This window comes from Gracilinanus agilis, chromosome 2 (genome assembly GCF_016433145.1).
Source record: "Gracilinanus agilis isolate LMUSP501 chromosome 2, AgileGrace, whole genome shotgun sequence".
Taxonomy (NCBI): Eukaryota; Metazoa; Chordata; class Mammalia; order Didelphimorphia; family Didelphidae; genus Gracilinanus; species Gracilinanus agilis.
The window spans coordinates 405,373,774-405,390,528 of record NC_058131.1 but is presented as its reverse complement, the minus strand read 5'-3'; the positions used below and the strand labels follow the sequence as shown (position 1 = coordinate 405,390,528).

The following is a 16,755-nucleotide window of genomic DNA, read 5'->3' as shown; positions in this document are numbered from 1 at the left end:
TAATTCCAGAGCCCATGGAGGGGAGAATCAGGAAGATGATGGACTGGACAGAGAAGAACTATAAATCTTTAATCTAAAATAGAAGAAGTACAAAAAAAGGTAGAATCAGGAGGCAAAAGACTTACAGAAGAGACTCAAAGTCAGTAGGAGTTGATTTCCATCCAAGGAAATTCAATTCAATTTGACAAATATTTATTAAGGATCTGTGTGAGACACTTTATAAGTCTGAAGATAAAAAAGCAAAACTCCTTACCTCTCACGGTGTTGGCAGAATACAACATCTATAGACAAAAGTGTGTGTGTGTGTGTGTGTGTGTGTGTGTGTGTGTGTGTGTGTGTGTAGCCCTTTCTACAGATTTCAGGGACTAAATATATACTAAGTAATTTCCAGAAGGAAAGCAGAATAATTATCAGGTCACTTTGAAATGTTAGGAAAAGACTTGGGTAGGAGCTAGTATCAGAGTTGTGCTGTGAAGGAAGCTAAGACATCTACATGGGGAAGCTAGGTGGTGCAGTGAATAGAGATCCAGGTCTGGTCAGCAGGATTCATCTTCCTTTCATCAAATCTGGCCCCAGATACTTACTAGCTGTGTGACTCTGGGCAAGTCACTTAACCCTGTTTCCCTCAGTTTGCTCATCTGGAAAATGAGTTAGAGAAGGAAATGGCAAACCACTCCAAGATCTTTACCAAGAATACACTAAATGGAGTCACATAGAGTAGGACAGAACAGAAACCACTGAACACCACCACCACAAATTTACAAGGTAAAGGGAAGAAAGCAACCCATTCCAGTTACAGAGGATCATGATGTGGGAGAAAGGAGCACATCCATCCTGCTCCTGAGACCTGCCTGAGCACATATGTTCATTTACCTCACTGCAAAATGGCTCCAAAAGACCTTCATGGTAAAATCTCTCTTATCTATTGCTTCCTAAATTGTCTAGTTCTTCTTCTATTCTGAAACAGAGCCCCTAATGTTATTCCCTAGAAAGATAAAAAAAAGACATGCTTAAAGTCAGAGCAGAGACAAGATTCCACCTCCTCCTAGCCCTTATTGAGGAAAGAAGCTCAGAAGAGACTCCTTCAAATCAAGGGAGAATGGAAGGTAGAGGAGAGAAGGGATGGATCATTTCAGTGCCCCGCTCCAGTCCCTGTTGCTCCAAGCTTAGAAGGACTGTTTTAGCCAGTAGAAATTCTAAAGAAGCATGTACCCCTCAACTTTTGATACTTCTGATAGTTGGATCTGAGGCAACTCCAAACCAAGGAGAACCATTACTTAGAATACAATTCATAGGCAAAATAAGAGCTTTGGAAACTGCTAGACCTGGAGACTAGTGCTAAATGTCTCTTTGGCTGATCTGTTCTTTGCCTTTCCAGGGGCCCTGGGGCAGTAGCTTGGGTGTATATAGACAGCACATTTGGGTCTGGCTGTTTAATATCCAGGGTGCCATCTTTTTTTTTTTTTTCAAACCTTACCTTCCATCTTAGAATCAATACTGTGTACTGGTTCCGAGGTAAAAGAGTGGTAAGGGCTGGGCAATGTGGATTAAGTGGCTTGCCCAGTGTCACACAGCTGGGAAGTGTCTGAGGCCAGATGCCATCTTTTTCTTAAAACAATACACATACACATTTTGCTTATTAAGAAAAAATTCTTCCTGTAATCTTTGAACTCTGCCTTCTAACAAAGAAAACAAATTAAGCAAAACAAACCAACAGGTTGATGGTGTTTCCTAGCATTTGCAGCATTCCACTCTCTTTCTTTGCAGAGGAAGAGGGTGATGTTTCATAGTCCATTCACTTGAATTGAATTAATCGTTACATGACCCAGTAGAAAGTCCCTGAGGGCATTTTTTTTCTTTGTAGTTGCAGTGTCTAGAACAGTGGGTAGGTACTTCATAAATATATGTTGAATGAATTATGTCCATTAGAACTGTCTTTTTCCATGTGGTTTTCCTTCATATTACTGTGGTCAGAGTATATGTTATTCTGTTGGCTCTGCTTTCTTCACTCTTTTATCATTTGACATCTTTCCAAGTTTCTCTGAATTCTGCACATTTGTCATTTTCACAGGACAACCCTATTCCATTACAAGCAGATTCTGAATTTGTTCTGCCCTTCCCTCATTGATGGACATCCTCTATGTTTCCAGGCTTTTTTTTTTTTTTTTTTTTGCTATTTCAAAGAAAAAAGTGCTACTCTGAACATTTGGGTATATATATATATGAGCTTTTTCCTCATGTCTCTGGCCTCCCAGGGATATAAGCCTACTATTGGCAAAAGGTCTTATGTCCTTTCTTACTCCAACAAGCTGAAAACTTGACCTCTATCTGCCTACTCTTTCTCCTCCCCCTCTGTTTTCTCCTCCATTCTTCCTTATTTATTAGCCAGCCTAATGGCCATAACTATGTGGGTGTGACTTGGTGGGCCTTCAGAGATGAAGTCTTGACGCTTCATTTCCCCACCACAGCTCTTGGCGCCTGGCCCGGGAGGTGGGAGCTGCTGGTTTGTTTACCAGGAATTCGGTACCACATAAGAGCAGGAATAAGCAGCCATCTATTAGCCTAATTTGAGCACTTAGCTGTGACTGTTCTGCTCCCCTGGCCCAGGGCTAATGGAGAGAGCCACAGCAAATGGAGCCTGGGCACAGGGAGCAGGGAATCATAGGTAGAGGGGTTGAAAGGGGAGAGAAACTGGTGGGGTTGAACAGGTGACCCTTGAAGCCTATAGAAAAAGCAGTTGCAGGGGCAGTGTGATGATAAGAAAATTAGAGCCAAGGAACCTGGTTCCCAGTCCCATCTCTGCCACAACTATCTAGGAGACCTTAGGCAATTTGCTTACTCTCTCTGTACCTCATTTTCCTTATTAGGAAAAGGAAGGGGTTGGACCAGATGATCCCTGAGGTCTCTTGCAGCTCTCCAATTCTCTGGTCTGATTCTCTGTGAGGGTAAGAGTGCTAGGGAGACAGACAGGAGGGCCTTTCTGGTCTTGCCTCTCTGGACTTCTTCTTTGGGTGGCTTTTCAAAGTGAACACTCTCCCAGCTCCTCTCTGCCAAACCCTCCTTCACCCCTTTTAAAATGCTGCTCAAAGCTCACTTCTTGAAGGAAATATTCCAGGATTTTTTTACTTTCTTTACCAATTCTATACTTATTTGGTCCTCCTTGACACATTATTCCATAAACATTCTCTTTCACGTAGATGAATGTTTTTTTTCTCCTCATCTAGACTCTGAAAGGGGAAGAAGTCAGACCTGTGGGCTAAGGTCTGAAAGTTCAGAAAGGGGAAGAGCACAAATGTGTCCTGGGGGGTTGTGGGTCTAGGTAGCAGATCCTAAGGTTAGGTAGGGGCACCCAGAATTGGCTGCGGTGCTAAAAAAGGCAAAAATGCCTAAGCCTTCCTCCTACAGGCATGGCAGTTTCACTGTAAAAAAACAGGCACAGAGGTGGAGGGGCAGCCTAGGTAGGTATTGGGAGCAGTGAAAGAGGGGATCCAGTTTCTCAAGGAGTTATGGAAATAGTGTTCTGCTTAAATATGAAGTGGAACAAAAAACTTTGACAAGAACCAAGTTTAAACAGAAATATTTAATGAACGTATAATTGAGGAGGTGGAAATTGGGTTGAAGGAATAACATATCAGAGTAGGGCACAGGAGAACCCAACTTAGGAACTGAAATTCTTTTTTAAGAACCTGGGCGCCTGCTATAAGACATTCCAGGCTGCCTCTTTTTCTCTCATTCAGATTAGGGGCCAAAGATTAGACAAGATGTGGGAATCTTGGATTTATTTTCTCCTTGGATGGATGGGAAGGACTATCCCACTCTGCCTGGCTAGAGCCACAAAACTGGCAAATTATTATTCTAGGTGGTAAATTGCTTGAGGGCAGGATCAATGTTTCACATAGTTGACATTTAATAAATGTTTGCTTCATGATTGAATGAAAAAAATATAGGAATAGAAGGAATATTTCCCCTTGAAGGGAAAAGACCATAGTCTGAGAAGAGGAAAAAAAAGAGAATTGGAGAGAACTTGGCTTAGCCAGTCACTGCCTAATTCCCATTGCCAGGCAATCAGGGTTAGCCCCCAGCACCCTAGAAATAGATGACCTAGGGTGGAAGAGACAAGGTGCTCAGGGAAGCCCCAGTCCATTAAGGACACCCCGTTGAATTCAATTTCCCTCTCCTCTTCCCTCCCATCCCTAAGGGTGTTGCCTCACCTGGAGCCTAGGACCTCTGTAGCGGTATACCTTGAAGGAATGATCATAGAGTCCCCTCTCTTCTATGGAAAAACAACTTCAGAGGGCAGCCCTGGTTCAGCCATCTTTGTCCCTACTTTGTAGTGGTCTCTTTCCCTTACTATTTAATAGAATTTTCCTTCTAGGTCTTCTTTAGTGATTACTGATCACAAAGGTTTGGGACAGGCATAGTGTCTCTCTCTCTCTCTCTCTTTTTCTTTTTTGCCTCTCCTTAAACAGCTTAAAACAGCTCTGGCTGGGACTCTCAGGGAAGTAATATGCAAGAGGAAAAGAGGGACCACAAGCAAAGTACTATTACACTAGCCAAGGGCAGAGAGCAGGAACAAAACCAAGATCAGGGAGCCTAGAGAGATGGAGGGGACCCAGGGTTGCAGTCTTCCAGCCAGATTTTTATCCTGAGAAGAAAATGTGGTAGAGCGGCTGTGATCAACAAGGAAGACACTGTTTTGTCACACTTTATCTTCATTACCAAAATCCTTCCCTCTTCCATCTCCCCAAGGGGGACCTGTTCCCTCCCATCAAGCATCCCTTGGCCCCTACTAGAAGCTCCTCAGACCCAGAGCTCTCTCCTTCCCAAGTTATCAAAAAGCCTAGAGGGACCAAATCCTCCCCAGGAAGGGGGTCCCACCAAGTAATTTGGGGGAGATGCAACCGTAAAAAGAAGCATTCACCTGGTCTATCTCCACTGAATAGGAAGGATCTTCAAAGCCTTTAAAGCTTTTCCCAGAGACGGCAGTGGGGGAGCTTTTGGAAAGCAGTTGACGGTGAAATTCCATCTGAGTTTCAATGGCCTTGGCTAGGGAATAGGCAAGAACATAGAAACCTCAGGGGATGGGATGAAGAGGGATTGTACTTTATGATCATTGATCCAGATCCAGAATTGGAAGGGTAATGAATCCAACACTCTTTTTACAGTTGAATGAACTAAGAGTCAAGAAGATAAGTGGAAGTTTCCCCAGGATCCCACAGGTATTAGAGATCCAAGTCAAGATATAGACCCAGAGCCTCAGACTATTTGGGCAGGTTTCTGTTTGAGGGATGAGGATCTTTTAGTCCCCAACGATAAAGGTGAAGCCCTTAAGGAGCATCTGAATATTGGGAGAGAAATAATATAATAGAAAATCATTGGATTAGAAGCCAAAAAATTTGAGTTTGAATCTCAGCTATGCTGTTTACTACTGGGCAACCTTGTCCATGTTACTTCTCCTTAAGAATGAAAATTCCTTTAGGCTTTTGACTGTTTCATTTTTGTGCTTGTATTTATAGTGCCTTGCATATAGTAGGGACTTAATAAGTATTTGTTGAAATGTCAACAAAAAATAAAATGGAACTGAATACTATAAATGATTTTTTCTTTTATTATTTTTTATTGATTTTAAAACTCTAACTTCTGTCTTAGTATTAATTCTAGGGCTAAGCAGTATGGTTAAATGACTTGCCCAGGGTCTTCAGCTAGGAAATGTGTGAGGTCAGATTTGATTTAAATATTTTATTTTTTTAGAAAAATTTTCCATGGTTACATGTTTTTACTTTCCCCTTTACTCCCGACTCCCACCATAGCCTACGCACATTCCACTGGTTTTAACATGTGTCATCAATCAAGACCTTGAGGTCAGATTTGAAACAAGGTCCTCCTACCTCCAGGCTGGTGCTTGATCCACTGTGCTACCTAGCTGCCCCTGAATGCTATGTTATTTCAGTGACTAAGATTGATTCCCTTGCAAGAGTTTGAGAAAAATGACCTATTCTCCTTTCATTACAGAGGTGGGGGACCAGGAGTACAGAACATTGTATCTCCTACCAAACTCAGTTGATATGTTGACTAGTTTTGTGGAACTTTTTTTTCTTCCTTTTTTTTCTCCTTTATTCTTTGTGCCAAAGGGATGACTTACAGGGGAAGGGGTGGGTGAGGGACATAGTTGGAAATTACATTGATATGAAAACAAAAGATAACAAAAAAACCTTTAAATTTGAAAATATTCTATGGGTTCCATTTTCCTTCTCTGAGCCCCAGTTTCTGACTCTGTAAAATGAAAGGGTCTATGTAAACACTGATCAATGGTCAATGGGGACCTAAAGTCCCTTCTAGTTCTGACATTCTGACTCTTACGTAATCTAGGATCCAACAGTGAGTGAGGAAAAGGAAATGGAAGGCTATGGGAGGCTTGGTGGTAGGAAGCATTCCTTATAATACTCCAGATTTGGGAGTCAAAAGGAAGAATTTTAGAGTCTCACACTCTTGAGGAGCATAATCACTTAGGTACCAACCCACTCTCCCTTCCTTTAGTCCTGGCCCTAGGCAACAGCAAAACACACACAAACGCACAAAACTCACTGAGGCAGGGATTTCTGGAGAAGGATTCCTCTATACGCTTGCATTCTTCTAGTTGGTTGCCACTCCCCTGGCAGGAGCAGCTCACAGCAACATCAGCACTGAGGTTGCTGATGTAATTGGGAGTCATTACAGTTCCTGTGCAGAAAGATGGTAGCCACCATCAGGGCCCTTCCTCCAACACCAGGCCACCCCCCATCTCACTTGATGCCACCTTATCCTTGGTCTCATATATTTTAACCCATGGAGATCCTGGCCATCTAGTCCTCCCCAAATGTCTCTCTTCTAGGTACCTGTCCTTTTGGTCTTACCAATTAACCCCATATATGCCTTCAGGCATCTACTAGAATGCCTCTCCACACAGGTCCCTGGAGGGTCCATGTGATAGCAATACATCTGAAAATCAGCCAGGCGGGATCTGGAAAAAAGGGAAAGTTTGGGAACTGAGACAACTCTGGAAAAGTAGGGTGTTGTGGTTGAAAAAAAAATCAGAGTTGGGAAGAGGTCTAGCATCAATGAATTCCTAGTCTTAGTGGGAATTAAATTTATAGAATCGAATATTACCTTGAGAAAGGAAATGGGAGTGTGGAGGGAGAAGGGCAAGGGACAGGAACCTAGGGAAGGAAATGGTGAAGGGCACTTTTATTCTTCAAATTCTTATAAAGAATTCTCAGAATTTGGGAACCCAATGATAAGTTTATGTTGGTTCCCCTCCAGAGCCCCTCAAAAGACCAGAATTTTTTAAAAATCCTTAGGATGTAATATGGGGGCAGATAGAGAGAATACCACTAGTCTCATTTGAATTTGTCTTTAGAATGAATGTAATAGAATTGGTTTGCTTAGAGATTTCCCTTTCTAATACCTCTTAGTGTCATTCTCTGAGGGAAGAGGTACAAGAAAGCCAGACTAGGATCAAAAATTTGCCATACTGAATAAGTTGTGATATATGACTATAATGGAATACTATTGTGCCATAAGAAATAATGAAAAGGATGAGTTCAGAAAAACCTGAAAAGACTTATAAGAACTGATGAAAAGTGAAGGGAGCAGAACCAGAACACTGCATACAATAAAGGAAATATTGTGCAATGGTCAACTGTGAAGGATTAAACTATTGTCATAAAAAAAACAAAACCCAAGATTAACCCCAACAGACATGATAAATGCTATCCATAGTCAGAATTTTGTTGGAATTAAAGGATGCCATCTTTCACTTTATTTACTCCACAAGTTTTTTTTTTTTCAAATAATTGTACGTATATGTTTCTTCTGTCACAGCATGGGGAATATGGAAATATATATTCAACAAAAGCACTGGCATAACCTATATCAGACAGACTATTTGCCATCTGAGGTGGGTGGAGGGAAGAGGGAATCTGAATCTCAAAATATCAATTTGTCAAAAATTGTTTCTATATGTAATTGAAAAAAAGGCGGGGGAAGTTTTTTTTAAAGACAATGCAAACTTGAAAAAAATTTGCCATAGAAAATCTACTCAAACTATTAACTATTAATGCAAATTATTAACTATTATAAACCACCATTAATTTATAGAACTATAGGGATATACCTACTAATATACTTCTCCTCTGGGCAGATCTAGGTGATCAATGAAAAGACATTTCTTGAAAGGCAGAGGAACAAGGTCTCCTTCTGCCCCATAAGGTCAGACCCACCTGCAGAGAAAGTCTTGAAGGCAGGTGTTCCAAAGCATCAGGCAGTTGGGGAGATCACGTATTGGAGAAGCACAGCTGGGGGCAATAGTGTTGCGCCGTCGTGCCCCACAGACATCATCTCCATTGTCACAAGGGCAGAATAGAAGTGCCTGTGCATAGTGGTCTGCCACCTGCTCAAAGAAGACCCGGAGCTCCTCCTGGCACTTTAGGGGCTGGCAATTAGCCACTGAGCAGACCTCTCCATAGGCCAGGCGCAACTTGTTACATTTGTCATTCAGGGTGCACAGAGTGGTAGACTTCAGGCAAAGATCGTGGCTCTGGGAACCTAGGAGAGAAGGGCAGCAATCCCCTACTATTCTTCTCCTATACCAGGAAACTGGACATGGTGCTGCCAACCACCCAGAATCCTCCTCCTCTCCCAAATATAGGTCTCAGCCCTCCCTAGCACCCACCCAGTGTCTGATGTCTATATTAACCCTTCACCTTGACGGTACTGGAACCTAAGTTCTCTTTCAACCCACTTGGAGCCCTGACACCCAACATAGCCTCCAGTCCTCCCAACAAGCTACTCACTGTTTGTAACTCGAACTACCCATAAGCTTCCCTAAAGACTGCTTAGACACAAAAGCAGGTGCCAGCTCTTCCCCCTTCCTGGGTTCAAACCTGGCCAGAGACATGTTCTAGCTGTATGACACTGGGCAAATCATTTAACCTTAATTGCCTAGCCCTTACAGCTCTTTTGTCTTGGAACAGGTATGCAATACTGATTCTAAGATAGAAGGTAAGAGTTTAAAAAAAAAAGAGGTAATAAGAATGAGCATAGGTTCCAGATAGAGATTTAGCACAGGTCATAGCCCTGTTTGGTTCTTCTAGGCTCTGTTTGAACATTTCCAAACCTGTTCTCAACTCTGTCATACCTTTACCCTAATTTAAAAATCCAAATACCATCACCTTCCACTTCTGTAACACACCCCATGGTCATAGATTTAGAGGTAGAACAGATTTCAGAGGTCATCTGGTTCAGAACCTTCAATTTGTATATGAGAAAAGTAAGGCTGAGGGGCAGCTAGGTAGCACAGTGGATAGAGTGCCAGGCCTTCATTCAGGAGGACCAGAGTTTGAATCTAGCCTCAGATACTTTCTAGCTGGGTACTAAACTCTGATTGTCCAGCTCTTGCCAATATTCTGTCTTAGAAATGATGCTAAGTCAAAAGGTAAGAGTTTTTTAAAAGAGGGTTTAAAAAAGAAAAGAGAGCTGACACAGGTAGGTGACTTACCAAAGGATGGCAGAGCTAAGACTGCAGCCCAGGTTCCCTGATTCCAAATCTAACATTCCTTTTGCATGTACCAGGCTGCTCCTAATGATTCTTTAATATGAAAAGGCAATGTGGCTTAGTGTGAACAAGCACTAGAACATGGGTTCAAATTCACGCTTCTGATGCTTACTACCTGTATGACCCTCAGCAGGTCACCTAATTTCCAGGGAACTCAGTTTCCCCCTCTGTAAAATGTGAGTGGGTTGGACTAGACGATTTCTTAGGTCTCTTCCAGATCTAGACCTATGAGTCATATAGGCATAGACTATTTTTACTAGTTTTCTCTCCTCTTTCCCCATATCTGAAAACCTTTTCAACTCTGTGGGGAACACAGAGAATTTTCCAAGATGCCCAGGATGATAGTTAATTACCTCACTCATTTGGGAGCTGATGTCACACCTACCATGCCCTTGAGTTCCCTTCACTATATGAACCTGAGGGACAAATGGTTTTAGTCTGTCTCCCTCAACAATCATTGTGTGTGTGGTGTGTGTGTGTGTGTGTCTGTGTCTATGTGTGATTGCACTGTGACTAGGACATTCCAAACAGCTCCATCTGCCATCCTGACAGATACAAAGAGCCCTTTGCCTCCCTTGGCTTGGAATCCCTTATGTTATAAGCAAAGAATAAGGATTCTCCCCCACTCCCCTAATACCCAGTTCAAGCTTCCATCTCCCCAGCCCCTGCCTAGATCCACACACCTGATTCAAACTTGTCTAAATGCAGGTGATTAAATTTCCAAGGTTTGCTGATCACAATTTCTTTATATGGCGAGCCCCCCAGATCATAGTCACCTAGAAAAAAAAGAGGTGAAAACATCAGAGACCTATAAACCATGGCAGGGTGGGACTTAGATGAGGGGATGGGGGGGATGACAGCTCAGACTTAAAATGAGTTAAGACCTAGAACCTGATCCAGCCAGAAGGAGACTACAGGCAGAAGTTGACAAGGAAGGGGCAGGTTGGATTCTCTGGCCAAGAGGCATTTATGTGACTTGTTGGGGACCAGGAGATGCTGTATTTTTCTATGGGGGAAAGAAACAATAGGAAAAAGGACATAGTTGTTTTTTTCTATGGAGGAAGGAACAGTCTTCAGCCTGAGCTTCTAGAAAGGAGGCTAATTGACTAGGGAAAGTGTCCCATGATAAGGAAGAAGAAATGGGGTCTGACTTGGGAGGGGTAAATGACAGCAAAACCCTAACAGAAAAAGTCTGGGGAAAGGCACCAGAGAAACAGACTGCCTTGCCTTATAATTATATGTCTAATGTGGGATAGGATGAACTATATCCTTCCAGCCCTAAATCCATAACCCTGTGATCCATAAGAAGAATGTAAGGGCAGGTGAGCATGACCCAGCAGGGCACTGGGAGTGTAATTTCAGCATCTGGCAAAAGATAGGCCAGATCAATAGAAAAAGTAGTGAGTACCAGAAGAGAAACAGTTGTCCCTGCCTGCCCCTCTCCCCTAAGTAAATGGGAAGGGGAGATGGGGAAGAAAGGATCTAGTACTCAAAAAGATCTTTGGGGGTATATCCCTCCCAAGAAACGTGGTGATTATAATGGAGAAAGGGATCAGAGAAGGGTATTCCCCAAAAAGAACAAGGAGAGACTCCATTTTGCTCTTCTCCTGAAAAGCTTTTCCCATGTGCCTTATCTTTGTCTTTCTCTCTCCTGGTTAATGAGTAGCCTGAATATCAATAGCAGTGCCAAGCTTCCTGGGGCCTCTGCCAGGACACTGTCTGAGTACTCATTCTGTCTGTCCTGCATCACTCTGGACTTGCTGATACTGTGCAACTCTGTATAACTTCTACATCAGTCTTTGGGAATGTGCACTACCTTCCCATAGAGCTTGGAGGCACCCCAGGGCGAGAACCGCTACAGTAAGAACTGGGTCAGACATTCACTTCACCAGGGTCATTCTCTAGGGCCAGGAGAGCTAGGAAAAGAGAGCAGTATACTGGGGGCCCATAAGAATGATTAAAGACAATGCAGGCCTCTTCAGCCATCATATTTCTACCATACCCTTGGCATCCTGTAGAACTAGGGAGAATTCCCTGAACCCAGCCCCCTGTCCCTATCCACATAAGAGACTCACCAAAGCCAAAAGTAGAGTGGATGGTCCAGTAGATTGCCAGGCAGGTGTCCTGATTCTTCATGCGCCAATAGCATCTGCAGCTGCTCAGGGAGCTGTTCTTGAGCTGTTGTGCTGCCTCCAGGCAACTCTCCTGCTTTTCAGGCTTCTGAGGAGTGGAGGTCATGAAAGGAAAGCAGGTTTCCAAGTAGAGGAAGGGGGTGCTACAAGTGGAATCAGCCAGGCACAGTTTTCTGGCGTGGATGCAGTTACCCATAGCCATGCTATCCATGGTAGAGAGGTCTCCTGCTTGGGGAGAGATACCAGGTGAGGGCTGATAAGAGAGGTAGGGAAGCAATCTGAAAGAACCAAACAGGTAGGAATGTGGGGGACACATTAAGTTATATATAAAAATGGTGATAAAAAAGAGACCAAGGAGATAAAAAGAGACCAGAGGTGAGGATCCTGTAGGTACCACAAAGAAAAGCAGAAGAGGGCTTAAATCACCAAGAGTCAGGATCTTGAGACAGATTCCTTGTCATGGAGCAGATGCAGAGAGAGCATTCCAGAATAACCCAAGTCTAAGGACACTGCTATTCACCGTGGAGAATGTGAGTGATAGCAGGACCATGCTTAAGTTATGATTGGCAGCATCAGAAACATGAAGGCAAGAAAGAAAACCCTAGTTCTTTGGAAGATTAAGTAGGTATACAGACTGGTTCTGGGCCTTCAATTGAAAGCAATCTGAAAATGTCTCCAGCCCCCAAAATGGAAGACTAAATACCAGAGGTGGGGTGCTAAATGCTGGCAATAGTGAATTTCCTCCCTCTGTAGCTGAAGGAAGGAGGAGGAGGAGGAATCCAATTGTCATTTCCTTCTTGCCCTTCCTAGATCTTCTCAACATGGGATAACAAAGGCTTTATATGCCAAGTCCCTCACACTGTTTCAATTCCCTCTGCTCAGTTCAGGGTTTTTTCCGCCTACTATTCTAGGCTGCATTTCTACAAATTAGTGGATATCCTCAAGTCTATGATATTGAAAGGTCTCTGATATTCGTGGATTCTATGTATTTATACATACTAATACATTGTTGGTAAAGCTGAGAATTGACCCAAGTATTATGGAAAACAATTTGGAATTTTATTACCAAAGTCACTAAACTGAACATACCCTTTCTTTTTCTTTTTTTAAATACACCTTAACCTTCTGTCTCAGAATCCGTATTAAGTATTGATTAGAAGAGTGGAATGGGCTAGGCAATTGCAGTTAAGTGATTTGCCCAGGGATACACAGCTTAGAATTGTGTAAGGCCAGGTTTGAACCCAGGACTTCAGCCTGGTTCTCTACCCCTTGAACTAGCTGCCCCTCATACATACCCTTTTATCCAGTGATCTCACTACTGAATGTACACCCTAAAGAAGTCAAAGACAGAGGGTAAGATCCATTGATATCCAATTGTGCCTTGGTTTACTGGTGATAGGGAAGTGGTTTCACCTTTGCTCTTCTTTTTTTTTTAATAACCTTTACCTTCTATCTTAGTATCAGTTCTAAAATAGAAGAGCAGCAAGGGCTAAGCGACTTGCTCAGGGTCACATAGTTAGGAAGTATCTGAGGCCAAATTTGAACTCAGGGCTTCTTGTTTGCATTTCTGTATTTTTTTTTTTGGCAGTAAAAAATAGGAAACAAAATCAGTGCCCATTAACTGGGGAATAGTTGAACAAACTGTGAAATATGTATGTGACAAAATATCATTTTTCTGTAAGAAATGATGAATATGAAGAATTCAAAGACATTTGGGAAGGCCTAAATTAAGGTAAGGGTTGGGGGTGGGGGGAAGAATGTTGGTGAATTATACCTCCCACCTCTTGACAGAGAAGAAATGAACTAAAGGCATGAAAATGAGGCACATTCTGACATGGCTAATATGTATATTTGTTTAGTTTGGCTGTACTTATTTGTTACAAGAGAAGGCTCTACAGAGAGAAGAGGGAGTCATTATAAAGTGACAATGTTGTTTAAAAAAAAGGAGAATCAAGAAAAAAATCTTTTAAAAATAAGTATCTTCACTTGAAAAAAAGTGAATATATTCCCTCATTGTGCCTTGGTTTATTAGTGACAGAGAAGTAGTTTTGTCTTTATCCTCAATTCTTTTTTTTTTTTTTAAATAACCCTTACCTCCTGTTTTAGTAGTAATTCTAAGACAGAAGAGTGGCAAAGGCTAGGCAATAGGGGCTAAATAACTAGCTCAGGGACTCACAGCAAGGAAGTATCTGAGGTCATATTTGAACTCAGATCCTCCTGTCCCTAGTCCTGGTGCTCTATTCACTGTGCTACCTAGCTGTCCCTGCTCTTAGTTCTAACATGGCCATTCATACCATCTGAGGATTCATACCATAGGAGGATTGTCTACACAGGCAAATTAATGCAACAGCTACCATTCCCTGGAACTGCTAATGGTGTCAAACAGTTTGGTCTGGTGGCTAGTATTTCTGGAATTTCTTCTCTTTCTGCCTCCATTGAAAGCAATATCTTGAAGCACCACTTCGTGTACTAATGCTTCAGTGCAATTCTGGGAGAGCTTGTTGGTAATCTTTCTTGGTCAAAAAACACTGGCCAGGATCTTGAGAGCAAGGAGATTTAGCAGAAATAGAAACAGGTTTACCAGGAGGACAGTAGATTCCAGTACCCCATGGAACCACCTGTTCTATCTGTCTTTTCCCAGGAGAGTAAGGCAACATTAGTGGCCAGAGCTGCAAAATGATCATTCACTCACTAAAGCACAATTTAAGCAGTTGGGATGTGTAAGGTACCATGCTAGGCATAGTCAAGCATCACTGACATATTCAAAGTTTGCAGCAGGCAGGCTACGCCCTGCTGCAAAATTGTATCGTTATGTTGTCATGGAAAAAGCACTGGATTGGGTTTAAATGCCAACTCTGATAGTTGTGACACTATGGGCAACTTCTCCAGGCTTTTTTCCTCATCTATAAAATGAGGGTTAAAATATTGTCACTAGCTATCTCATAGGGTTGTTAAGAGAAAAGCACACTGTAAACCTGAAAATGGGGTACAGTGAATAAAGTGTTGGGAAGACTGATCTTCCTGAGTTCAAATCTGGCCTCAGATACTTACCAGCTATGTGACTCTGGGCAAATCACTCAGTTTCCTCATCTGTAAAATGAGCTGGAGAAGGAAATGGCAAACCATTACAGGCTCTTTGCCAAGAAAATTCCAAAAGGGTTCATGAAGAGTTAGGACTGAAAAATGAGTCAATAAAAACAAACCTGAAAGGGCTATAACTATGAAGTGTGTGTGATGGTATTTCCCTAAATTTCAGGTAGGTATTTCCGTTCCTTAATTGATACTGGGGATGGTGGTGGTGATGTCCCCAGTACTCCTGCCATGTGTTTAAAAAAAAAAAAATCTCAGCAGGTTCCACACATGGAACAACCTTGGCTTCCTCGTCCAGTCTAACCTAAATTCCTTTCAATTAAGCTCCCATTTTTTACAGGAATGAAAGTATCAAGGCTTAGAATGGGAATGTGCCTCTGAACCAAACCCTCAGTGGTAGGGATGCTGGACCTCTTGGATATGGGGAAGCTTCAGACTAAAGGAGGCTAAGGTAAAGAGGGGGATTCAAGGACATGGCCTCTCAGATCTGCACCCCAATAAAGGAAGAGAAACAGAGGTATGCAGAATATTAGAACCAGTTGCCTAAATCATCCATGGCATTCAATTTGCCTCAGTTCAGATACAGAGTTTAAGCATCCAGCTGGTCCTCCAGGACGCCTCTGACTCCTACCACCCAAGGTCTTAAGCAAGGCTTCTCAGACCCATTTCATCTTTACCCCAGCTTGGTGCTTTGGGCAGACCATTCTAAACTGTCTGACGCTTCTTGGGGTCCCAAACACATGTTTAGTTCTGCCTTCTCAACTCCTACAGATGTCTCGGGACAGAGCGATCAGTTAATGCCTCACCGAGTCTTTGAGAGGACGTTCTTTAGTGCCGTAAGTAGAGGTCCCAGTCTAAGAGCTTCTATAGCGTATTCCGTTCCATACTCACTACATACGCTTGCAGAGGGCTCCATACATGCATATATACATACATACACACATATACCAATATTTACACTAATGCCTGTACTCACCGGCTTGGAGTAAAGAAAGCAGGGACAGGAGCAACAAAGCGAACAGAACCAGCAGGACGCCCGGCGGCATGGTGCAGCAGGCACGGCGTATCTGGCTCCACGAGTGTGCCTGTCTCAGCCCCGGTGCGTCCTGCCCTGCCCAGCCCTGCCCTGCCCTGCCCTGCCCTGTCCTGCCTTGCCCTGTCCAGCCCCGCCAGCCCGCTCCTTCCCGCTCCAAGAGTCGAGAGTCGCTCTGAGGCGCCGCCTCAGCCTCCGCCCCTCTCTCCACCCCGAGCAGCGCCTACATACTAAGCCCCCTACTCCAGCCACGCACCCAAGAACTCCCATGCAGATAAATACGGACTAATACAAACCTACTTCGTTTGCCTGGGGAATTTGGGGGCGGGGAGAAGGAAGGGAGGCTCTGAGACTAGACCGCAAGTGGGTAGAAAAAAGAATTTTCTGCGGGGTAGAGGTGCACAGGAAGAAGAAGTTTGGGACATTTCCTCTAAGGAGAGATTCGGTGGGGTGGGAGACCCTCTTTTGGTTCCATGTCTCTACCTTAGGACCTAATTTAGGAAACTTTTGGTGGGGCCGGGGAGCTGGGGTAGGGAGTGGGGCAAAGAAGGAAGATATCTGTTCCCTTCTAGAGAAAGGCGGTGTGACTCAGGTATCTGGGTGCCTCCGCCTACAACCTACAGGTGAGCAGAAATTACCCAGTGGGTGCAAAGAAAAGAACACTTTCTTACTCGCCTATATCAACCTAGCCACTTAGAAAATATCAAAGATAAGCACTAAAAATGAAAAAAAAATTTTTTTTAAATATCAACACCCTACCAAACCAATCAATGCTTCTTTTCCTTCCTTCCCTTCCTTTCCTTTCTTTCTTCCCTTCTTTCCCTTCCCTTCTTTTTCTTTCTCTCTTTCTCTTTCTCCCTCCCTCTTCCTTCCTTCCTCCCTTCCGTCTTCTCTTTTTCTTTCTTTCT

At 43.1% G+C, this 16,755-nt stretch overlaps 1 protein-coding gene across 1 annotated transcript; it reads right to left on the bottom strand.

Annotated features, from left to right (window-relative positions):
* Window positions 1-3,583: 3,583 nt before the first annotated feature.
* Window positions 3,584-15,871, bottom strand: GFRA3 (GDNF family receptor alpha 3). Its single transcript, XM_044661857.1, has 8 exons — window positions 15,791-15,871; window positions 11,668-11,949; window positions 10,276-10,368; window positions 8,259-8,583; window positions 6,894-7,000; window positions 6,586-6,720; window positions 4,922-5,046; window positions 3,584-4,645 (listed from the first exon to the last, which is right to left on the bottom strand). The coding sequence occupies exons 1-8, from the start codon at window positions 15,858-15,860 to the stop codon at window positions 4,550-4,552; spliced, it is 1,233 nt and encodes a 410-aa protein (XP_044517792.1). The 5' UTR covers window positions 15,861-15,871; the 3' UTR covers window positions 3,584-4,549.
* Window positions 15,872-16,755: the final 884 nt, after the last annotated feature.

Coding starts and splice junctions, on each gene's coding strand:
- GFRA3 (XM_044661857.1), bottom strand. CDS start 15,860: ATGCCGCCGGGCGTCCTGCTGGTTCTGTTCGCTTTGTTGCTCCTGTCC. Junction 11,950..15,790: donor GCTTTCTTTACTCCAAGCCG/GTGAGTACAGGC, acceptor CTCCCCAAGCAG/GAGACCTCTCTACCATGGAT. Junction 6,721..6,893: donor GGCATATATGGGGTTAATTG/GTAAGACCAAAA, acceptor CTTTCTGCACAG/GAACTGTAATGACTCCCAAT.